The following is a 25,964-nucleotide window of genomic DNA, read 5'->3' on the forward strand; positions in this document are numbered from 1 at the left end:
AGACTGTAATTGATCTAGCTTAGATAAAGTGCATAGGTCTGGGTCAGTTAGCTGTGAATCAAGGAGCAAGGATCAGTAAAGTGCAGCATAATTCTGTCTGAATCTATATGGCTGCTCCTTTAAGAGATGCTGAAAAGATGATCTGCTAAGGGAGTGTCTACCACACTGCAGAGATTCCCTCCAAGGTTGGCTTTTGTAGCTTTGCTCTTTGTTGAAGTTGTGCTATGGTTTGAATGTTTGTGTCCCCCTAAAACTCATATGTTGAAATATTAACAGAAGAGGTGATGGTATTATGAGGTGGCACCTTTGGGAAGTGATTAGAGATTAGATCATGAGAATTAAAGGGACTAATGCCCTTATAAGAAAGGCCTAAGAGAGACTCCACAGCCCTTCTACCATGCGAAGACAGAGAGAAAAAGCACCATCTGTGAACCAGAGAGCAGACCCTTACAAGATGCTGAACCTACCAGCATCTTGGTTTTGGACTTCCCAGTCTCCAGAACTATGAGAATAAATCTCTGTGGCTTATAAGCTATCCAGTTTATTTTATTTTCTTACAGTAGCCAGAACAGACTAAACATGCTATTAAGCTCTTTATTGTATTGATTTTTAAATTTTGCCTATAGTTATTTCTTATTTGTTCTAAAGTTTTTCCTTTGTTTTAGGTATTTCTATTATCCTTACAGTTTTAATATTCTGTCATCTTCAAGTAAGCTTTAAGTTGATTTCTGTTCAATCTAAGTTAGAATGGATTTTTTTTCTATTTAGTTCCCTCTCATTAGCATAACCTGAAATCTACTAGGCAAAATGTGTGGGGCTTGTTGTGTCTGTATTTCAGGAAGAATTAAAGCGTGGACAGTCATAACCATATATTTGAGGGTCACTTATTTATAAACCTTGGAAATCTCGGGCCAAATTAGAAGCTAGTGAAAAAGGCTCAGCCAAGAACAAACCCCCCACTACCATAAAGTTCAATGTTTTCAACATTCTGGCTGGGTAATCAATACTTAAACATCAAAATGAGTTTGCTTGAAGTATTTTCTTAGATCCCCCAACCCACTGACCTAGATTTCAGCCCTTCCCTCAAAAGAAATGTTGCAAGCTGATTTGGAGAAACTCAGAAGAGAAATCCTAAAACATGAGAACTTTGTTTTGAAATAATAATGGTTGAAAGAGCTGATAGCTTCCAGAGACATTGTGAGATCAGCAAGATTTCCCTTTCAAAATCATTCATCCCCAAACCTAGTTAAAGCAAGGACACAGAGGCCCCATTCTGCAGCAGGATATCAAAGCACAGGCAATGGCAGAGTGAGAGAAAGCTGGAGGAACACAGACTCCTAGTGACAAAGCAAATTGCTTCCAGGAAACTAAGCAGAGAATTCTGGGTAATGGTGACAGTATAACAGCAGTCAGAGTTGGGTGCAGTCAGGAACTTGTGTCTGTCAAAGTACAAGAGGGCATCTACTTGTGCCCAGTAGAAAACACTTCATCGGCATCAAGCCCCAACAAAGATGGAGGTACTAACACCTACCAGCAAATGCAATTATGAAAGAAGGATGATAAGTTCAGCCTATTTTGGATGGACTGGGAATTAATGTAATTCCATCACTAATTGGTGATTTGGGAAGAAACAGTCTACAGAGGTAGATTTTATGGTTCAGAGAGGACACATCAATTCCATTTCTTTTACCTAAGGCATGCTTTCAGAAGGAGCTTCTTGTTACTCAGGGGAGAAGAGAGAAGATGCTAAGCTCCATACCAAGGGTCCACTATGATATGGAGCAAGCATTTTATGACTTCTGAATATGCATGGAGCATTTTAAGTTCTGAAAGATAAACTCAATACATTCTTACCCCTCAGGGAGCTTACAACACCGTGAGGAATGAAACAATTGAACAAACAGAATATGTAATAGCAAATGTCATACAAGAATGCTACTTTGACTAAGAGGAAGTCATACATTTTTAAAAATCAAGAATACCATTCTGACCAACTGAGCATATAAAATAGATTCAAGTACAAACATTTAAGAGATAATTTCAGGAGCCTGTATGAGAGTCAATGAGATTCTATGCTAGGATAGTGGCAATGAAACAGAAATGACAGAATGGATTTGCTAAATGTATAGCTAGCATCTTCAAGATTTGTTGACTAATTGCATATGGGAGAGGGTTGAGATGGAGAGACAAGTGAGCACTGGGAATTGAGACAATGGAGATAGGGTTAGCTGAAGTAAGGAAGAAAAAGGGAAATTGGATGGAAGATGGCAAGCTTGCTTTTAGAGATATGGCTGTGAATACAGGACACTGAGTATACAAGAGGCTGGTGATTATATAGGCTGGTACACTGCATACATAAGAAGTTGGTGACTATATAGAGTGTTGTCATCTCGCCTAATTTTCCACTGGTGAGGACTCCTGTCTTCTGATTCTGTCTGTTCACAGTCACACCCCTGGCTTAAAGATACTCTGCAGAGCATTACATATTTATGCCTTGAAAGCCAGTGCTTAGGATTCATCCTATCACCACCGCCTCTACCCTGTCAACTCTTTATTTAGCCTTAGCTCCCTATGAGTAATTCAAATGCCTACAGTTTTATTTTCCTGCATGTGCTGACGCTGACAAGATTGGGATGAGCCCACTCAGCTGGAATGGAGGAGTACACCATTATTAAAGCTCTGTCTGGGGAGGAATGAAAGACTGTGGCAACTCAGGGGCTCTCTTTCTCTCTCTCTCTCTCTCTCTCTCTCTCTCTGTCTTTCTTGCTTCTCAGCACAGTCTGACAGAACCTGATATGTATGCTGGAAGGATAAAATTTAGTCTCAACACACAATTGTCTATAAATCAAATGAAGCATTTTTACTAAATCGAGTCTCTTCAAATCTTCTCTGAATTCTCACATGTCAGCATACAATTGCCTCAATCTTCTTTTCTCTACTTTATGATCATAAATTTCATTTTCACTTCTAACAGCTTTTATTTGCTTGGGTATATTTTTCAGTGTTATTGAACATTTTTTGATATTTACTCTTTCCTGTTTATAAAAGGAACATGTACTCATTGTAAACATGACTTGATTTGGAAATTAAGAAAAAAGTATAAAGAAGGAAGTATGTAACCCAAACTCTCATCACTGTTAACATTTTGATCCAGTCTTTTTTCTCTTATGCACATTTTAATTTTAAAACGTAGTTGGAATCATGCAATGTAAATGATTTTGTTTTCTCATATTTGTAACCATTATATTTTAGAATTTTGTCACATTATTCAAATTACTTTAAATCATTTTTGATATCTTCATGAAATTTTATTATTGTGGTTGTTGTATTTTTCTTTATGGTATTCGCTCCTATGCTGATTGCCTAACTCTTTATGGTAAAAGTTTTCTGGGCTATGCATATGTCCATATAAAGCTAAAAGAGAAAAAGGAAAAAATAAAAACCAAAATGATATAAAGAAAAAAAATGACAAATATATATATATATATATATATATATTTGAGATGGAGTTTTGCTCTTGTGGCCCAGGCTGGAGTGCAATGGCACAACCTCAGCTCACTGCAACCTCCACTTTCCAGGTTCCAGAGATTCTTCTGCCTCAGCCTCCAAAGTAGCTGACTACAGGCATGTGCTACCTTGCCAGGCTAGTGTGTGTGTGTGTGTGTGTGTATGTGTGTGTGTGTGTTTAGTAAAGACAGGGTTTCACAATGTTGGCCAGGCTGGTCTTGAACTATTGATCTCAGGTGATCCGCCCGCTTCAGCCTCCCAAAGTGCTGAGATTACAGGCGTGAGCCACCGCACCCAGTTATGTTCTGCAAATTTTAAAGACAAATTCTATCAAATTAAGTAAGTAATAGTTTCTATTTTAAGTAAAATGTTCCTACACGTTTTACATAAAGTTGGCATGTAAAATGTCAACTTTAAAATGGAGAAGATCTGAAATAATAAAGAATCTTGATTTAGCAAAAGAAATTGCATAGAAGTCAAGGTTTTGGACATGAAAGAGGGTAACAATGGAGATCTGTACATTCTTCAAATTCAGCAACCATCTCTAAAGGAATTGCAAATAGAAGACTGGAAACAAGCCAAAACATTGAAATTGTAAGTTCTCATTCTTTTGCTGGTTGTAAGTTGATAATTTTAACTCTGATATTCTGTTTGAAATGTAGATGTTTATTCTTCCTATCCATGGTGGAAAGAAATGTCTTCCAAGGGTGGGGAGTATGGGGAGAGGAGATGTATTCTGACCTCAAAATTATGTGACAGTGTTTCCAAAATATGTTTGTTTGAACAGATGCTTTCTAAGCATATGTTATAAAATACTTCATTGGAGGCATGAAATTTTCATTCATAAACATAAGAAACTTCTTATTGAAACTTATTTTCGTTTATTTCCATCGGTTATTAGGGAACAGGTGGAAGTGGTTCCATGAGTAAGTTCTTTACTGCAGTGGCTCAGAAGTTACATGAGTAAGTTCTTTAGCTGGTGATTTGTGAGGTTTTGGTGCACCCATCACCCAAATAGTATACACTGCACCCTATTTGGTTTTGTATCCCTCGCCCCCTTCCCACCCTTTTCCCCTGAGTCCCCAAAGTCCATTGTGTCATTCTTAGGTAGTGCATCCTCATAGCTTAACTCCCACTTATGGCTGAGAACTTACAATGTTTGACTTTCCATTCCTGAGTTACTTCACTTAGAATGATAGTCTCCAAGCTCATCCAGATTGCTGCAAATGCCATTAACTCATTCTTTTTTATGGCTGAGTAGTATTACAACATATATATATATCTTATATCCCAGTTTCTTTGTCCACTTATTGATTGATGAGTATCTGAGTTGGTTCCAAGTTTTTTCAATTGTGAATTGTGCTTCTGTAAACACATGTGTGCAAGTATCTTCTTCGTATAATGACTTCATCTCCTCTGGGTAGATACCCAATAATGGGATTGCTGGATCAAATGGTAGTTCTACTTTTCGTTCTTTAAGGAATCTCCACACTGCTTTCCATAGTGGTTGTACTAGTTTACATTCCCAGCAACAGTATGGAAGTGTTCCCTATTCACCACAACCCTGCCAACATCTACTGTGTTTTGATTTTTTGATTGTGGCCATTCTTGCAGGAGCAAAGTGGGATCACATTGTGAAACTTATTTTGACTAGAATGAATGTGTAAATTACATATGTACAGAGTTGGAAAACTGTAAATCTCAATGGCTTCTGGTTAAATATGTGATTTGTCTGTGAAGACAATAAAAAAAATTATGAACTATGGTTTTCAAATATAGTGAAGATGGACTCTATATGAGGCGAGTAAACTGCCACCATAAGTTAAAATATGTCTGAAGCCATAGCTTTTTTTTTTCCCCCAGAATGGATTTTCCAAGAAACTTCACTTGCAGGGATAAGTAAGAACCTGACAGGCTGAATTAAGCAACATATCAAAGAGGGAAAAATATGTATACCTAAAAATGAAACATACCACATTCAGTTTCTAGTGGGGGAAATGGGCATGGAGGGTCTTCTGAGCCAGTTCCACCTTGAGACAATGCTTCAGAATCAAGAAGGGTAAGAATCTAAGACAATTCCCATTTTAGTAAAGTTTCTGCATGATGTTTCTTAAGTTAATCTGTATAATTTTAAGTTTGGCAACTTTTATGCTAAATGTTTTGTTTCAAATACAAAAATATCTCAGTAAAAGTATATTATACAACATAATATAATATAGTAAAACTGAAAGACATAATATCTCTCAATTTGGACATTTCCTTATTAGATGCTGCTAATTAAAATAGAAAAATGTTAACTGGTGAAATAAGCTGTATCTATAACTCAATTTTTAAAGGTGGCCACATGTTTTATCTCTAGTATAATCATGCAGATTATTACAGAAAATGCATTTTGGGAATATGGAAAGGGCATATTTTAACCTATGAAAGAGCATTACCCTGGATGAGATTATATTTTCCTTTAATTTTCAGAGAGATTTTTGTTATATTCAGATGATGCTAAAACTCTGTTTGGATCTATATTCTATAAAATCAATTTAAATTTCTCAAATGATAGGAGGGGAAATAATACATATTTCTACTACACACAGTATTTGCTATACTCATGCATTCTTATGCATTTTTAGCATGTTGTAGAGTATATCAGTTCTTCCTAAAGACCAAAATGGGCATTCTTTTATAATATGCTTGGGTAAAGTAAAATTGTGTTTTTAAAAAGAAATAACAAGTTTCTAATGTTTTAAACAAGAATATAATAAGCAAGTGGTTTAATCTGAGAATATCTAATATTGGCTTATCAAAGATTATGAAAGGATGTTGTATTAAAATTAACAATAGTTACTTTGAAAAAAGAAGAATAACCTGAAATAATTAAAGTAAGGAAGAATTTGAAGTTAAATAAAAACATCAGAATAATGCTGGGAGTGGTGGCTCACACCTGTAATCCCAACACTTTGGGAGGCTGAGGTGGGCGGATCACTTGAGTTCAGGAGTTCAAGGCCAACCAACAGAGCAAAACCTCATCTCTACTAAAAATACAAAAATTAGCCAGTCGTCCCGGTGCGCACCTGTAATCCCAGCTACTTGGGAGGCTGAGGCAGGAGAATCACTTGAACCCAGGAGGTGGAGGTTGCAGTGAGCTGAGATCACACCAATATACTCCAGCCTGGGTGACAGAGTAAGACTCTGTTTCAATTAAAAAGAAAAAAAAATCAGAATAAACCCATGACTCTAAAATACTTTTATTGTCATAAGAACATTTCAAGCAGCTGTTGAAGTCACCCTGCCTGCAATGGAAGCATGGGAAACAACCTACTTGATACTCAGACTTGGGTCTCTTATGCTGATTTGCCACAGAAGGTATCAGCAGATAACTTGGGCCAAATATTAGAAAATCAAGATAAGTCTGGAATAGACTGTTGTAACAAGAAAATAAGAATATCTTCATAGATGATTCAAGTATTTAAGGAAAAAAAAGGACAAAAAAGCTTAGTCTGTTTTGTACTTCTATAACACAATACCTGAGATTCAGTAATTTAAAAAGAACAGAAATTTATTTCTCACAGTTTTGGAGCCTAGAAAGTCCAAGATCAAAGTACTGGCATTTAGTGAGGGCCTTCTTCTTACGTCCTCACGTGGTGGAAGGCAGAAAGAGGTAAGCCCACTCCCCCAAGCACTTTTTATAGCAGGATTAATCCATTGATGAGGGCTGTGAAAATGGTCAAAATCAAAATGGAGTCACTTGTGTTAAAAACCCTGACAAATAGAGCTGAGGAAGGCTATGAAGGAGGTGTTCTTGTGCATGAATTCTTGATATCGCAAAAGACTTTGCAAAACCACGACCAGCACAAAAGCCATCACAACCTTACACATAAAAAAAAAATACTTCTGGGTGTATTTTCAACTAGCAACTTTCTGTCCAATCTTGGACTGAAACGACCTTTGTTATTAATTCTTGTAATCAACAATAATTGTCTCAAAACGATTATATAATCCTACTCATTTTTTCTTTAAAAACCTTTGTCTTTTTGGCCAGGCACAGTGGCTCACGCCTGTAATCCTAGCACTTTGGGAGGCCGAGGAGGGTGGATCACCTGAGGTCAGGAGTTCAAGACCAGCCTGGCCATCATGGTGAAAATCCATCTTTAAAAAAACAAAACAAAACAAAAAAATCTTTGCTTCCTTTACCTCCCTTAATATACAGATAATTTCCTGTGGAAGATGTACATATTTCCATTGTAATGTTCATTCCAAAATAAACATCATTTCTTCTAGAGAGTCTTTCTCTTCATTTGTTCTTTAGGTTGACAGGTCAGAGCCCCCATGACCTAAACAACTCCCATTACGCCTCATCTCCCTTTCAACACTGTTGCAATGGGAACTACATTTCCAACACGTGAAATTTTGGAGACACACTCAAATCATAGCAAAAAAAAAAAAAAAAGCATGTTGAAAAGAGCTCCCATATACCAAGAAACGACAGGTAAGCATCAGGAGAAAGCCTACCAGCCAGCAATTGGTACCAATTGAATCTTTAAAAAGAGCCATGAATTCATAACTATTCTAAAAATAAGAGGTGGGAGAAGGGAACAACATACTAAAAAAGTAAGATATATACCTTTAAAATAAGCTTTATAAAATTATGAAATAATGATCAAGTTACCTGAATCAAACATTTAGAGCATTGGTCAACACAGATGTTAATAATTTCAAATGGTAAACAAACATAAGAAGGGTACATTTGTAATTTTTTTAAGTTGAAGAGTATTAAAATACATTTTGACCAGCCAGACCTGGAGATATTTTTAAAATAGGGTAAAACAGTTAGACTGATGGCCGTGCACAATGGCTCACACCTGTAATCCCAGCACTTTGGGAGGCCAAGGTGGGCAGATCACCTGAGGTCAGGAGTTCAAGACCAGCCTGGCCAACATGGAGAAACCCCATCTCTACTAAAAATACAAAATTAGCCAGGCCTTGTGGCACATGCCTGTAATCTCAGCTGCTCAGGAGGCTGAGGCAGGAGAATTGCTTGAACCCAGGAGGCAGAGGTTGCGGTGAGCCAAGATCCTGCCATTGTACTCCAGCCTGGGTAACAAGAGCGAAACTCCGTCTCAAAAAAAAAAAAAAAAAAAACAGGTAGACTGTTGGGGAAAGTGGGTAAAGAAATAAAGAATAAAACAGGCATGTAAATACATAAAGAACACAAGAAATAATAATGATATCATAAAATTAATGCTACATTTAATAATCCATATTACTTTAGAATGGTCTAATCCAGGAGTCTCTGTGAAATAAAAGAAGTTGTTTAAATGGGGTTGGACTACTCTGTCTTCATTCTGCATTGGAGAGATGGAGGTCTATAGAAGTTCATGAACAATGTGACTCAATATGGAATCATCTCAAACCTACCTTCTCTAATAAACCAGAATTCCTAACAAAATTTCCATGCTCAAGAGACAGGTGATGGATTAAACAAAAATAACTATCAGAATAATTAAGCTCAATCTCACAGGACTAGAAGGTAAGGGAGGGTTGTTGGACTCTTGTTTTAAAATGACCGAATAAGGACTGTGTTTTCCACCATCATCTTAAAAACAATTCTAAAATAGAAAAGAGGATCATGAATGCCAATTCTATCTGTCTTTCATGAAACTAAGAAACATCTGAAAGCCCAAACCATAAGGATAGATGTCAAGACAGTACAGGACATTTTAGTGTTGGAAACGCCTGTGGACCAGACAGCATTCTAGTTCTCTTCAATGCTGAGGTTATATGATTCCTCTGCTTGCAACAAAGGAAAATCAAAAGGACCTCTAGTCCTTAACTAGGGATGAAGTTTCCTACCAGGAATGTATATATTTTTGCCCATGTAAGGCATGTCACAGCAGAAAGTGGACACATTAGGCTAGATTATCCTACCAATTACCTTTATCCAGTTACTACTGTCCTATTTCATTATACATAGTTTAAGATCTTATTTTGGCTTCCCATATAGAGTTTGTTGAAGGATGAAAAATGTTTTGACTTGCTAGCTAGACTATTCAAGTCACTTAGCAGTTAGATTTCTTAGGGAAATTAATGAATCCAGCACTCAAATTAATCTGTGTTTTCTGAGTGTGGTTATTGCAAATCAGCCTAATCTTGCTGTAATGCATGAAAAATGTGTGTTTCTGGCCTGAAGAGTTGAGAGCCAAAGTGAATTTTAATGATCCACTAATGTGCCTTCTACCTGCTTAAACAGCTACCTAAATGCCACACGTGCTGGATGACAAGTTGGTATTCTGTGTCAATGTCTCCACTTCCTTTATTTTTCTTTTTTAAAGGCTAGGTCTCATTCTGTCACCCAGGCTGGAATACAGTGGCATGATCATAACTCACTGCAACTTCAAAATCCTAGGCTCAAGCAATCTTCCCACCACAGCCTCCCAGTAGCTAGGACTACAGGTGTACTTCCATGACCAGCTACTTTTTAAAACTATTTTGTAGAGACAGGGTTTCACCATGTTGCCCAGAATGGTCTTGAATTCCTGGCCTCAAGCTATCCACCCACCTCAGTCTCCCAAAAGGCTAGGACTACAGGCATGAGCCACTGCACCTGGCCATTAAGTTTTAACTATATTAATAATAATAACCAGCAGTGATAACGGAGAACACAATATAACAAAATGAGCTACTAAGAAATTGACGCCAGGCAGGGGGGTACTCAAGATGGTGCGGTGAGAACAACCCAGGATTGAAGCTCTCGGTGAATGCGTGGAGAGGGTGAGTCAGGGCCGCATTTCCAGACGGATCTTTGTTGCCCACAGAACTGGGAAATTCCCAGGTATAAAAGAGACACGGGATGCCAGGCAGAGGTTTTGGCCGGCGCTGTAGCGCAATGGGGCTACACAGCGCTCCGCACAAAGAGGATGGTCTGGGAGCCCTGTTAAACCAGCAACCTGAGACTTGAGAGGGCTGAACTTGAGACTGAATGGGACTTGGACAGTGAGCCAGTCCAGGAGATTCCAGAGAAGCAGCATTTGGGGTAGCGCAATGGGACAAACAAAACAGTGATTCCAAACGCTCTGGGTGTGGGCACAGCTGAACCCAGGATGGTGCAGCTCCATGGGGGAGGGGCATCTGCCATTACCTAGGCAATCCGCCCCTACTGAGGTACACGCCCATTGCTGATGCAGCCTGCCATTGCTGAGACAACCTGCTACAACAGAGAGACTCCACCACAGGGTGTAGCCTGTGGCAGCAGGGTGGAGACCGCAGCAGCATAGCAGAGCCTGCAGCAACAGGGCAAACCTCACACCAGCAGGGCAGAGCCTCGTCAGGCAAATAGTGACTAGACTGCCTCCTAGCTGGGCAGGACAGCACAACGGACACTAACAAAGAAAGCCCCAACCCCCACCCTGAGACACAGCATCTGAGAAAAAAAGGGTTTTATTATGAGTTCAGCTACAGCAGAATTAAACGTAGCAGCCTAACAGCTCTGAATGAACAACAGAGCGCACAGCACAGCACTTGAGCTCCTACAAAGTACAGACTGTCTCCTCAAGCAGCTCCCTGACCCCTCCATATCCAAAAGACTGACATTTGGCAGGCATCATTCTGGGACAAAGATAGCAGAAAAAGAAACTGGTAGCATCCCTCACTGTTACGCAGCTGCTAGAGGTGCACCCCAGACAAGCAGGGCCTGGAGTGGACCTCAGCAGTTGTACAGTGGAGGGGCTAGACTGGTAGAAGGAAAACCAAGTAACAGAAATACTTCATCATCAACAATCTGGGTGTCCACTCAGAGACCCAACCGAAAAGTCAGCAACTACACAGACGACAAGTAAATAAATCCACAAAGATGGGAAGAAACCAGCGCAAAAAGTAGGAAAACACCCAAACCCAAAACACCACGCCTCCTAGAAAGGACCAAAACTCCTCACCAGCAAGGGAACAAAGCTGGATGGAGAATGATTGTGACGAAATGATGGAATTAGACTTCAGAAGGTGGATAATAAGAAACTTTTGTGAGATAAAAGAACATGTTTTAAATCAATGCAAAGAAACTAAGAACCTTGAAAAAAGATTCGAGGAAATGATAACAAGAATGGATAACATAGGAATATGAATGAATTAAAGGAGATGAAAAACACAATACAAGAACTTCATGAAGCATGCACAAGTTTCAACAACTGAATTGACCAAGCAGAAGAAAGAATATCTGAAGTCAAAGATCAACTCAATGAAAAAAAATGAGAAACCAAGATCAGAGAAAAAAGCACAAAAAAAAATGAACAAAGTCTCCAAGAAATGTGGGACTATGTGAAGAGACCTAGCCTACGTTTGATAGGTGTACCAGAATGTGACAAAGAGAATGAATTCAAGCTGGAAAATACTCTTCAGGACATTATCCAGAAAAATTTCCCCCACCTAGCAAGACAGGCCAACACTCAAATGCAGGAAATACAGAGAACACCACAAAGATATTCTGCAAGAAGAGCAACCCCAAGGTACATAATCGTCAGATTCAACAAGGATGAAATAAAGGAGAAAATATTAAGGGCAGCCAGAGAGAAAAGTCGGGTCTTCCACAAAGGGAAGCCCATCAGACTCACAGCAGATCTCTCGGCAGAAACACTACAAGCGAGAAGAGAGTGGGGGCCAATATTCAACAGCCTCAAAGAAAAGAACTTTCAACCCAGAATTTCATATCCAGCCAAACTGAGCTTCATAGGTGAAGGAAAAATAAAATCCTTTGCGAACAAGCAAGTGCTCAGAGATTTCATCACCACCAGGCCTGCTTTACAAGAGCTCCTGAAAGAGGCACTACACATAGAAAGGAACAACTAGTACCAGCCATTCCAAAATCATACTAAATGCTAAAGAGCATCAACATAATGAAGAATCTACAACAACTAACGGGCAAAACAGCCACTTAGCATCAAAAAGGCAGTATCAAATTCACACATAACAATATTAACCCTAAATGTAAATGGACTAAATGCACCAATCAAAAGACACAGACTGGCAAATTGGATAAAAATCCAAAACCCATCAGTGTGCTGTATCCAGGAAACCCATCTCACATGCAAGGATACACAAAGGCTCAAAATAAAGGGATGGAGGAAGATTTACCAAGCTAATGGACAACAAAAAAAAAAGCAGGAGTTGCAATTCTCATCTCTGATAAAATAGACTTTAAAGCAACAAAGATCAAAAGAGACAAAGAAGGCCATTACATAATGGTAAAAGGATCGATACAACAAGAAGAGCTAATGATTCTAAACATATATGGACCCAATACAGGAGCACCCAGATACATAAGGCAAGTTCTTAATGACTTACAAAGAGACTTAGACTCCCACACAATAATATTGGGAGACTTTAACACTCCACTGTCAGTATTAGACAGATCAACCAGACAGAAAATCAACAAGGATATCCAGGGCTTGAACTCAGACCTGGAGCAAGCAAACCTGATAGACATTTACAGAACTCTCCACCCCAAATCCACAGAATATACATTCTTCTCAGCGCCACATCACACCTACTCTAAAATTGACCACATAATTGGAAGTAAAGCACTCCTCAGCAAATGCAAAACAACTGAAATCATAACAAACAGTCTCTCAGATCATAGTGCAATCAAGTTAGAACTCAGAATTCAGAAACCAACCCAGAACCACACAGCTTCATGGAAACTGAACAACTGGCTCTTGAATGTTGACTGGATAAACAATGAAATGAAGGCAGAAATAAAGAAGTTCTTTGAAACCAATGAGAATGAAGACACAACATGCCAGAATCTCTGGGACACATTTAAAGCAGTCTCTAGAGGAAAATATATAGCAATAAGTGCCCATATGAGGAGAATGGAGAGATCCAAAATTGACAACCTATCATCAAAATTGAAAGAGCTAGAGGAGCAAGATCAAAAAAACTCAAAACCCAGAAGAAGACAAGAAATAACTAAGATCAGAGCTGAACTGAAGGAGATACAGACATGAAAAACCCTTCAAAAAATCAATAAATCCAAGAGCTGGTTTTTTGAAAAGATCAACAAAATAGACAGACCACTAGCCAGATTGATTAAAAATAAAAGAGAGAACAACCAAATGGATGTAATAAAAAATGATAAAGGGGAAATCACCGCAGATTCCACAGAAATTCAAACCATCATCAGAGAATATTATAAACAACTCTATGCACATAAACTAGTAAACCTGGAAGAAATGGATAAATTCCTGGACTCCTGCGTCCTCCCAAGCCTAAACCAGGAGGAAGCTGAAACTATGAATAGACCAATAACAAGGTCAGAAGTCGAGACAGCAATAAAGAGCCTACCACACAAAAAAAGCCCAGGTCCAGATGGGTTCACAGTCGAATTCTACCAGACACACAAAGAGGAGCTGGTACCATTCCTTCTGAAACTATTCCAAATAATCCAAAAAGAGGGAATCCTTCCCAAATCATTTTATGAGACCAATATCCTGATACCAAAACCCGGCAGAGACCCACCGAGAAAAGAAAACTTCAGGCCAATATCTATGATGAACATAGATGCAAAAATCTTCAATAAAATATTGGCAAGCCGATTGCAACAGCAAATCAAAAAACTTATTCATCATGATCAAGTAGGATTCATCCCGGGGATGCAAGGCTGGTTCAACATACGCAAGTCTATCAACGTAATTCACCACATAAACAGAACCAAAAACAAAAACCACATGATTATCTCAATTGACGCAGAGAAGGCATTTGACAAAATTCAACAGCCCTTTATGCTAAAAACCCTCAATAAACTCGGTATCGATGGAACGTATCTCAAAGTAATAAAAGCTATTCATGACAAACCAATAGCCGATATCATACTGAATGGGCAAAAACTAGAAGCATTCCCTTTGAAATCCGGCACTAGACAAGGATACTCTCTTTCACCACTCCTATTCAATATAGTACTGGAAGTTCTAGCCATAGCAATCAGGCAAGAAAAAGAAATAAAGGGTATTCAAATAGGAAAGGTGGAAACCAAATTGTCTCTATTTGCAGACGACATGATAGTATACCTAGAAGACCCCATCGCCTCAGCCCAGAAACTCCTGAAACTGATAAGCAACTTCAGCAAAGTCTCAGGATATAAAATCAATGTGCAAAAATCACAAGCATTCCTCTACACCAATAACAGACTTAAAGAGAGCCAAATCAAGAATGAACTGCCATTCACAATTGCTACAAAAAGAATAAAATACCTAAGAATACAACTTACAAGGAACGTAAGGGACCTCTTCAAGGAAAACTACAAACCACTGCTCAACGAAATAAGAGAGGACACAAACAGATGGAGAAACATTCCATGTTCATGGTTAGGAAGAATTAATATCGTGAAAATGGCTATACTGTCCAAAGTAATTTACAGAATCAACGCTATCCCCATCAAGCTACCATTGACTTTCTTCACAGAACTTGCAAAAAACCACCATGAACTTCATATGGACCCAAAGAGAGCCCGCATATCCAAGTCAATTCTAAGCAAAATGAACACAGTGGGGGGCATCACACTACCGGATGTCAAACTATACTACAAGGCTACAGTAATCAAAACAGCATGGTATTGGTACCAAAACAGAGATATAGACCAATGGAACAAAACAGAGGCATCGGAGGCAACACAACGTATCTACAACCATACAATCTTTAATAAACCTGACAAAAACAAGCAATGGGGAAATGATTCCCTGTTTAACAAATGGTGTTGGAAAACTGGCTAGTCATGTGCAGAAAGCAGAAACTGGACCCCTTCCTGACACCTTACACTAAAATTAACTCCAGATGGATTAAAGACTTAAACATAAGACCTGGCCCCATAAAAACCCTAGAAGGAAATCTAGGCAAAACCATCCAGGACATAGGAGTAGGCAAGGACTTCATGAACAAAACACCAAAAGCATTGGCAACAAAAGCCAAAATAGACAAATGGGACCTAATGAAACTCCATGGCAAAAGAGTCTGCACAACAAAAGAAACTGTCACTAGAGTGAATCGGCAACCAACAGAATGGGAAAAAATTTTTGCAGTTTACCCATCTGACAAAGGGCTGATATCCAGAATTTACAAAGAACTCAAACAGATTTACAGGAAAAAAACAAACAAGCCCATTCAAAAATGGGCAAAAGATATGAACAGACACTTTACGAAAGAAGACATATATGAGGCCAACAATCATATGAAAAAATGCTCATCATCACTGGTCATCAGAGAGATGCAAATCAAAACCACATTGAGATACCATCTCACACCAGTTAGAATGGCAATCATCAAAAAATCTGGAGACAACAGATGCTGGAGAGGATGTGGAGAAAAAGGAACACTTTTACACTGTTGGTGGGAGTGTAAATTAGTTCAACCATTGTGGAAGACAGTGTGGCGATTCCTCAAGGCCCTAGAAATAGAAATTCCATTTGGCCCAGCAATACCATTACTGGGTATATATCCAAAGGACTATAAATCGTTCTACTATAAGGACACATGCACACGAATATTCATTGCAGCACTGTTTACAATAGCAAAGACCTGGAATCAACCCAAATGCCCATTGATGATAGACTGGATTGGGAAAATGTGGCACATATACACCATGGAATATTATGCAGCAATCAGAAATGATGAGTTCATGTCATTTGTAGGGACATGGATGAATCTGGAGAACATCCTTCTCAGCAAACTGATACAAGAACAGAAAATGAAATACCGCATATTCTCACTCATAGGAGGGTGATGAAAAATGAGAACACATGGACACAGGGAGGGGAGTACTGAACACTGGGGTCTATTGGGGAGAAAAGGGGAGGGCCAGCGGTGGGGGGGAGCTGGGGAGGGATAGCCTGGGTAAAAATGACAAATGTGGGTGAAGGGGAGAAAGGAAGCAAAACACACTGCCATGTGTGTGCCTATGCAACTGTCTTGCATGTTCTGCACATGTACCCCAAAACCTAAAATGCAATAAAAAAAATAAATAAATAAATAAATAAAATCTGGAGACAACAGATGCTGGAGAGGATGTGGAGAAAAAGGAACACTTTTACACTGTTGGTGGGAGTGTAAATTAGTTCAACCATTGTGGAAGACAATGTGGCAATTCCTCAAGGCTTTAGAAATAGAAATTCCATTTGACCCAGCAATCCCATTACTGGGTATATATCCAAAGGACTATAAATCGTTCTACTATAAGGACACATGCACACGAATGTTCATTGCAGCACTGTTTACAATAGCAAAGACCTGGAATCAACCCAAATGCCCATTGATGATAGACTGGATTGGGAAAATGTGGCACATATACACCATGGAATATTATGCAGCAATCAGAAATGATGAGTTTGTGTCGTTTGCAGGGACATGGATGAATCTGGAGAACATCATTCTCAGCAAACTGACACAAGAACAGAAAATGAAACACCGCATATTCTCACTCATAGGCAGGTGATGAAAAATGAGAACACATGGACCCAGGGAGGGGAGTACCAAACACTGGGGTCTACTGGGGGGAAAAGGGGACGGCCAGCGGAGGGGGGGGAGCTGGGGAGGGATAGCCTGGGGAGAAATGCCAAATGTGGGTGAATGGGAGAAAGGAAGCAAAACACACTGCCATGTGTGTGCCTATGCAACTGTCTTGCATGTTCTGCACATGTACCCCAAAACCTAAAATGCAATAAAAAATTAAAAAAAAAAAAAAAGAAATTGACGCCAGGCAAGGTGGCTCACACCTGTAATCCCAGCACTTTGGGAGGCAGAGGTGGGCGGGGGTCAAGAGATCGAGACCATCCTGGCTAACATTGTGAAACCCCAACTCTACTAAAAATACAAAAAATTAACCAGGCATGGTGGTGCGCGCCTATAGTCCCAGCTACTCGGGAGGCTGAGGCAGGAGAATCGCTTAAGCCTGGGAGGCAGAGGTTGCAGTGAGCCGAAACAGCACCACTGCACTCCAATCTGGCAACAGAGTGAGACTCCATCTAAGAGAAAGAAAGGAAAATAAAGAAAGGAAGAGAGAGAAAGAAAAGAAGAGAAAGAAAGAGAAATAAATAAATAAATTGAACTAATTTTGTTTTAACTACATAGTATTATTTGCTGCTATAGACAACTCAGGAAGGAAAAAAAAAGTAATATTCCCTTCCCTTACAAAATTAGTCAAGCCTTTGGGTTTCTAGGGGTCAAGATGTTTTATATGGAAAATGCACACTTAGGTTCTTAATTGTAATTGTGGGTTGAAAGGGGAAAACCAAGCAGATTTCCAGGAATTTGGAAAAAACAAGGGTTTTTCCTTGGGAACAAAGAACTGAGCCTGCTCATACCAGTCCCACTGAGATGGCCACACCTTGAAAGGGGTAGAGCCTGAGCACCAGGTTGGGAGCCTGCAGGAGAAGCACTGAACTTCCCCAGACTAAATGGAGCTACTGCAGAGCTGTCCTCCATGGAAGGACTCCTGCTCCCCATACCTCCTGTACCCCTAACTGTCCCCAGCATATTGCTAGACAGGCTGAACCTGGGGTGATTAGAGGAGGCACCAACTAGGACACTGGCTCCCCGACAGTGACATCGTGTGGCCAGAAGGAGCAAGGGCAGGTGAGACATGCAAAGGCTGAGAGATGGTGTGAGCCCCCTGGTACTGCACAATCTCGAAAATGGGTAGATAACTAAAATTACTAATCATCAACTTCCCAACAACATGGCAGGCAGGTGGGGGCTTAAATTCTTCTTATTGAATCCATGAAAATAAAAATGTGACACCACTCCAACTCAAGTGTCAAGGAGTAATTCATATGTGTAACTCTGGTCCCAATATTAATCCCCAGTGTCCCTATCTAAAGAACACCCCCACAAAGCCTTATCTGTATCCTTAGTCTGTTCTTTTCTTCAGAGCTCATAATCAGAATGCCCTTGTGGTTCGTGTGCTTACTTGTTGTTATCTGGCTTACATTTTATTTATTACCTGTCTCTTCCTACTGGAATTTATACAGGTATGGATCTTGTCTTTCTTATGTGTCACTGTATCCTCAGATTTTATTTTATTTACTTTTTTTTTTTTTTTTTTTTTTGAGACAGAGTGTTGCCGTGTTGCCCAGGCTGGAATGATGTGGCACAATCTGCTTGCTGCAGCCTCTGCATCCCGGGCTTAAGTGATTCTTGTGCCTCAGCCTGCCAAGTAGCTAATGTAGTGTGCATCACCACACCTGGCTAACTTTTTGTGTATTTTTAATACAGATGGGGTTTCACCGTGTTGGCCAGGCTGGTCTTAAATTCCTGGACTCAAGCCATCTGACCGCCTAAGCCTCCCAAAATGCTGGATTACAGGTATGAGCCACCACGCATGGCAGCATCCTCAGATTTTAAAATAGTACCTGCATGACCCTAAGAGTTCAATAAATATTTGTTGAATGAGTGGACAAATGAACTATATACTTGAAGCTATAACTATATACCAAAAACCATACTCCAGCACTGTGCTGGGCACTTGATTTATGTCACTTAATCTTTGCAACAGCTCAAATAGGGAGCTATAATTATCTCATTTTATAGATAAGGGAACAGAGAACCCAATCTACCCACGACTGAGCTCTACTGCCCCTTACCATTTCCAAGAACAATTCCTTATATATCTCCCACTTTTCCTCCTTCAGGTTGGGTCATGCCCCTTCCCCATTTGCTCTCAAAACAACTTCCATGTAACTATCATTCATTACAATTGGTGTTGATATCTTTCTCTACATCCTGAGCTCCCTGAAGGTGCTCATGAGACCTAGCATAAGGCCTGGAACAAAGTAGGTATTGAAAATGTTATTATATGATAGTGGCTGAATGAAGGAATAGGTGACCATGCTCCTCATCCTTAACCACCTCAGTCCCCCTTCTAGTTGTTGGGTTTTTTTTCCCTTCTTCGTTTTGAAACAGGGTCTCACTCTGTCACCCAGGCTGGAGTGCAGGGGCATGATCTCGGTGCGCTGCAACCTCTGCCTCCTGGGCTCAAGTGATCCTCCCACCCTCCAAGTAGCCGGGACTGCAGGCACAAGCCACCACCTCCAGTTGATGTTCGTGTGTTTGGTAGAGATTGCGTTTCATCATTTTGCCAAGGCTGGATTCCAACTCCAGAGGCCAAGTGATCCACCTAGCTCAGCCTCCCAAAGTGCTAAAATTACAGCTGTGAGCTACTGTGCCCAGTCCCTTCTGTGACATTCTTGCTTTACTGCTGCAAGGAACTCTCCTCAGCCCCTTGAGAAGGTCGACCGTGTGCCAGATACAGTATTTGGTGTGGGAAATAGAGAAATGAATGAAACTGTCCCTACTGCAGGAAAGCCACAGTCTAGTAGAGTGGAGTGCAGGTGTAACCACAAACCCTCACAACCAGTGCAGTTAGCAATAGAGGCGTGCAAGTGGTGCTTTGAAAGAAGGAAGAGAAACACCTCGCCCTGAAACAGGTGTGCTTTCCTGAGTTTGGCAGGACAGCAGGGATAAGAGTGAGAGCACAGAGCTCAGTGTGACTCAGTGGTAGCACAAGGGGAAGTGGTGAGAGATGAGGCTACAAAAATAGGCAGGGACCAGATCACAAAGGGCCTTGAAAATAATTATAAAGAGCTTAGTCTTTATTCTGAAGATACTGGGGAGACACTGAAATATTTGAATCAGGACAATGATGTGATGAGATTGGCAGTTCAAACACTGGTCAAGTGAAAAGCCTGAAATAAGGCAGCAGCTGTATTAGGAAGTGGACGGATTGAAGATGTAAAATCAATAGAAAAGCTGTTTCCATGTGGGAGGGGGATGACAGAGAGACCTTGAGCCAATGAGGCCTCCCAAGTTTCTCTGTGGATGATGGTACCATTCATTGGTAAAGAACACACAAGAGGGAGAAATATTCTGAACCATACCTATTAGGACCTGCCACATAGTAGGTGTTCAACAAATAGCTGTTGAATGAAATGGAATTTAAAAGGTAGAAGACACTTGATACTTCTGAAGTATTTTTCAACTGCAGCTCAAGACAGTGGTATGGGGTGTATGTGGCTGGTAGGGGAGACCTAGGCATGGATGACAACCCAAAAGTACCCAGAGTGGAAAGAGGGCCAAGAAAGAAATCCTGGAAAACCCAACTTCTAAGAGGTGCTAAAGGAAGAAAAGACGAAGAGGAAAACCATTAGCTGACACTGAGTAAGCACCTACAGCAAGGACTGTACTGGATGCTAAAAAAAAATGGCAACTCTGTGTTCCCGTAAGGACAGTGTTTAAGGAGCAAGTGGCCACAGGGATATTTCTATGTGTCACTGGAGCCTAAAACCCAGGACTCCGTGGAACTGGAGAAATGATACAGTAATTCCAGGTCCCAACATGTGTCTTATTCCTTGATCTGCCTTCCCTCATCCAACCCCTTTCCCCATCCCTTCGCATGGAGTCTGGATCAGGTGAAATCACTTTTATTGATGGTGAGCGCAAGCAGGTGTGAGGGGGCACCTCTTTCAGAGGACACAGCACTGGGGTTAAGGAAGGGAAGGCCAGAGCGCCCGCCTCCGCGGATGCAGGATTCTCTCCTTATTAGGGCGCGAGTGCTACATTCTGAAAGGATTTATTTTGGGACAAGGCACAAGCCACAAGGAAGGCAGGCAACACCAGCCCTCAGGCTGCACTCTCTATTTGGAGCAGAGCTTCTCTGGCAGCCCCAGGTCTCCTGGGATCTTCCTCAGTGTCCTGTGGAGGCTCTGGCTCCAGCGTGGGCTCCAGTGCAGGCTGCGCTTCCGGCTGGGCTTCAGCGCTCCGGCCAGGCCCAAGACGAGGCGGCTTGACCGGCGTGGACAGTGGCGCCGCAGGGCCTTTCCGGCCCGAAAGGGCCCTTCGGAGGCTCTGTACCTTCTGCAATCCGGTGCGCCGCAGCCGCTGGGCCCTGGACTCCACCGGCTCCTCGTCCGAGCTCTCTCCAGCTTCGGCCTCGGGCTGCTCCGGGCCCAGCTCGGACTGGTCCGCCGGGCCCAAGGGCTCTGGTGCCTTCTGGAAAGCGGTGGCTGGGATTTCACCCTCCTCCTGCATGTGACGGACACAGCACTATCCTGGCAGTCCCTTACCCCCAGCAGCCCGAAACTCACTCCTTAATTACACAACGGAAAACTTTTACCTCCGCAGAGTGGGGGTGGGAGGAGGCAGAAGTAGGAAGGGAAAGGGAGGGAAAGCTGCGTGCCAACTGCAAAACTTTGTAACGTAGGTGAGGCCCGGAGAGGGGCGAGAGGAGGATGGTGCCCATAGTCACGGAATGCCCTTCCAACCACCGTTGTTTTAGGTATGGGCTGGGGCTTAGAAGAAATTCTGCGGACGTGGCCAGAGAGAAAGCAGGGCGGGCTTGGATTGGCCAGGCGGGGCTCAGGCGTGAGGGGGAGGGATGGGGCTGGGTTTTGGGAAGCGGGTGCGGCTCTGGGAGTGCGTTCCACAGCAACAGCGGCGGGAAGGGTTAGGAATGTGGGTGTGGAAGGTAGATGAAAGCAGGGAGCCCCCAGCTGGTGGCCTAAACGCAGGAAAAGGCCCCGGACTGGGGACCGTTTGAGGTCACTGACCTTGAAGAGCAGAACGTGGAGCTTCCCGCGCGCCACCAGCAGCCCGTGGTTGGCCTCCAGCCGCTGCACCTGGGCTGCGCGGCGCACAGCGCGCTCTTGGGCGGCGTTGGCATGCGAGCTCACGCGCTCCGCCTTGGCCAGCAGCTGCGCCAAGGTGTTGCTGGTGGTGTCGTGGCTGCGACTGAGAGCGCCCAGGCCGCTCTGGATGCGGCGCACGGACCCCGCCAGGCCTCCCTGCCTTCGAGCCAGACCTCCCTGCCGCTCCCGCAGCGTCTCCAGCATGGAGGCCAGCTTCTCCAGCAGGGTCACCACCGTCACGGCGTGCACGGGACCCCCAGCCGGCGCCTCGGACACAGGCCCCGGCTCCAACGCACTCTCCCCCATGATCCCTGACCGCCCTGCTCTGTCTGCCTGCAACCAAAGGCTGCACTAAGGGCTGGGGCCGCCTTCCCCTGACTCCTCCCCAACTCCAGCTGTGACTCAGGCGGGCGGAGTTGGCCTTCTGGGGCGGCGGGAGGGCGCCGGGGCGTGGGGCTGTTGGCAGCGGGGGTCTTTTGGTTCAGCTTCCCCTTCCACTTCGCTGCTCCGGAGACCCGCTGGGAAGCAGGTTGGCCCCAGACCAGTCCCCGCAAACCCTCTCATTCTGAGTTTGAGTTCCTCTCCTCCGCTCCAATTTCCTGGTGTGCCTGTTTCTGGGACGTCTCTCCAACGCAGAGGGCGAGACACGGACATTTTTATTTCAGGCATCTTAGTGGGCACAGAAATTATGTTGACACGGCATGGAGATAACCAGAGAGGACTGTTATCCGCCCACTCTCGGTCTCCCACACCGCTGGAGACTGTATTTTAGTGGCTCCCTGGCCGGACACAGGCGACAGGGAAGCCCTGGAACGTTCTGCTTACAGACTGCGAACTGTCAAGGCCCGAGGCCCCGCTTTGTGACTGGACAGGCTGAGCATTGTGGGCTGGCGGGCGGGGCATCCTCTGGTATTTTCCTAACAGTCATCACCAGTGTTTAGCCGCAGGCTTCGTTTCCTGCTTCTCTATTTCGTCCTCTTGGGTAGCATTATCCTGTTTTCTTTCTCCGTTTCTCTGCCCTCTCTTTCTTTGGGTTTCACGGGTAAATCTCAGCCGCCCCTGGCTTCAGCACCCAAGCTTGCAGGACAGGAAGGACACTTTTCCTTTAAACCCCTTAAAAAGGTTAGAGTAGGCACTGGTCTTTGCTTTGATGGAGGTTAGTTGGGCTCCTGCCTGGTTTTCTTTCTTTTTTTTTTTTTTTTTTTTTTTTTGAGACGGAGTCTTACTCTGTCGCCCAGTCTGCAGTGCAGTGCAGTGGCAGGATCTTGGCTCACTGCAACCTCCCCCTCCCAGGTTCAAGTGATTCTCCGGCCTCGGCCTCCCGAGTAGCTGGGATGACAGGTGCTCGCCACTACACGCGGCTAATTTTTTTGTACTTGTAATAGAGACGGCGTTTCACCATGTTGTTTCTTGTGTTCTGTGGAACTGCGGAGAGTAAAGATTTGAATTGCTGCTATAGAGGGAAAGAGTGGGCATGGAGGCTCCAGTTAATGACATGGATTGTGAATTTGTAGTGTCAGCAGTTCAAAAAATCCCATGCCTTACATGTCTTAGCTGGGCGCGGTGGCTCACGCCTGTAATTCCAGCACTTTGGGAGGCCAAGCGGGGAGGATCACGTGAGTCAAACAGTTCGAAATTAGCCTGGGCAACATGGCACAACCCTATCTCTACTGAAAATACGAAAATTAGCTGGGTGTTGCTGTACGTGCCTGTAATCCTGGCCACTCGGGAGGGCTGAGGCAGGAGAATTGCTTGAACAAGGGAGGCAGAGGTTACAGTGAGCCGAGCTTGTGCCTCTGCACTATAACCATGGAGGACAGAGCAAGACTCCGTTTCAAAAAAGAAAAAAAGAAGGAAGAAGAAAAAAGGAAAAAGAAAAAGAAAATCCCATGCCTTGTTTTTAGCAATACTTGGCAAACCATCTCACAAAGCCAAGTAATCCATTAATCCTAATGATCTCGCTCCCTCTTCCTCTTGTCACGGAACCTGTGAGGGCCATTTGATAACAACTGTGGAAGAAACTTGTGTCACTCAGGAAATAATTACATGGGCCTGAAGTGCCACAAACAGTGAGCAGCTAAATGCCAGAAATCTGATAATGCTAAATTCATGGCTGACTTCTACAAATACAAAGTCATAAGCCTGACCCCTTTCCTTAATACAAGAGAAAATAAGCTCTCTGGGAACCTGGTGGGAATCACCATCTCTTCCAGTGAAACAGCGTTTACCCAGAGAGATCCATCAGGGCTGTACCAGTTAAAATGCTTTCAGACAGAGGGAACAATAGCTGGATTCAAACAGTACTTAGTAACAGGAAACCCAATTCAAACATAATTGAAAAAGACCATTGGTAGAGTGGTGATTAAGTGTGAGTCATTCAGAGCTCCAAATCTGGTTCTCTACAGTTCTCTCAACTGCTCAACTGTGAATCCCATCCCCCACCTCTCACACTCCCCACATCCCCCACACACCCCCTACCCCTGTGTCAGCACCCACATACACACAGGTGTCAGCGTCATTCCAGTTCATTCCAGGCCTCACAACTCTGCACAAGATCTAAAAGAAACAGCGGACTAGCTTAAAATTTAGGACATGTATTTCCCAGAAGCCTCCCAGAATTTTTACACTTGCCTTCCATTGGGTTACATGGCTTTTCCAAATCCAAATTTTATGGCTACAAAAATATTATGCATTCGTGGGTTTAGGCCTGTGTTCCCTAACCAATCACTGACAAGAAATCTAATAATTGCCTTTTGACAAATTAGATCCCTTTCTGAAGTAGAGTAGATTCAGCTTCCCCAGGAGTATTAGGGTGGTATGGGAGGGAAAGTGGATATCTGTACAAAAATCTGGGTACTACTAGGAATGGATATTAATATTACAGGAAGCCTGTGAAAGAATCACCAGCCTTGAGGAATGAGACTAGGGGAGTTCAGTGCATTTGGGAGTAAGACGTACTTAGATAGATATTTTTTGAAACTTGATAATGAAGTGGCATCGTTGTGTGGAGTAAATACCCGAGATTTGTTGTCTCACAGCTATGGAAAACTAGGACACAAACACCCAAAGAGTGAGGTTCAGAGCAGAAGTTGAATAGGCAAAAGAAAGAGAAGAGCTCTCAGGTCCAGGAGAAATGGGTTGCTGGTTCTGCTGTAAAATGCAAGGGGTTTTACAGATGAGCTTAAGGAGACAGTGTCTCTCAGTCTCAAAAAAAAAAAAAAAAAAAATAGCCAGGGTGGTGGCAAGTGCCTGTAGTCCCAGCTACTGGGGAGGCTAAGGCAGGGGAATCCCTTGAACCTGGGAAGCGGAGGTTGCAATGAGTCGAGATTGCCCCACTGCACTCCAGCCTGGTGACAGAGACTCTGTCTCAAATTAATAAAGAAATAATTTTTTTTAAAAAAAGGAGGCAGTGTCTCATTTACATAGGGCACGAAAGATTGGTTGGACCAGGTGTGTCATTTGCATAGAGTGGGAAAAACTGGTTAGGGCTAGGTATGCCATTTGTATAGGGCACGCAAAGCTGGCCACCCCAACCCTAATCTTTTATTTTGTGGATAGGTTCTCTACCTGGCCAGTGCCATGTTGCCTGTTTCTTTGCTGTATATGTGGTGACAAAGAAAAGAGAAGATAGAGCTTCCATGTTGAACATACCTGGCTCCAAGGTAGCCCTTTCCTATTGACACAGCTGCTGGCATTCACCCATGCAAGCTTCCACTTGCTTACCTATGTTTGCAGCTCGATTTTTCAGGCTTTCTTTGTTAGAAAAGAAACGATTTGGGGGCTGCTTTTTGTTAAAGGGAAATTCTG

At 42.5% G+C, this 25,964-nt stretch overlaps 1 protein-coding gene across 1 annotated transcript; it reads right to left on the minus strand.

Annotated features, from left to right (window-relative positions):
- Positions 1 to 20,938: 20,938 nt before the first annotated feature.
- Positions 20,939 to 22,510, minus strand: CAVIN3 (caveolae associated protein 3). The gene is made up of 2 exons (XM_035265612.3): positions 22,080 to 22,510; positions 20,939 to 21,555 (listed from the first exon to the last, which is right to left on the minus strand). Exons 1-2 carry the CDS (start codon positions 22,461 to 22,463, stop codon positions 21,154 to 21,156), a joined length of 786 nt encoding a protein of 261 aa, XP_035121503.1. The 5' UTR covers positions 22,464 to 22,510; the 3' UTR covers positions 20,939 to 21,153.
- Positions 22,511 to 25,964: the final 3,454 nt, after the last annotated feature.

The sequence above is a fragment of the Callithrix jacchus genome, chromosome 10 (assembly GCF_049354715.1).
Source record: "Callithrix jacchus isolate 240 chromosome 10, calJac240_pri, whole genome shotgun sequence".
NCBI lineage: Eukaryota > Metazoa > Chordata > Mammalia > Primates > Cebidae > Callithrix > Callithrix jacchus.

Excerpts from the sequence above, each read along its gene's own strand:
- CAVIN3 (XM_035265612.3), bottom strand. The coding sequence starts at position 22,463 with ATGGGGGAGAGTGCGTTGGAGCCGGGGCCTGTGTCCGAGGCGCCGGCT. Across the intron at positions 21,556-22,079 it reads TCCACGTTCTGCTCTTCAAG|GAGGAGGGTGAAATCCCAGC; the intron begins GTCAGTGACCTC and ends CGTCACATGCAG.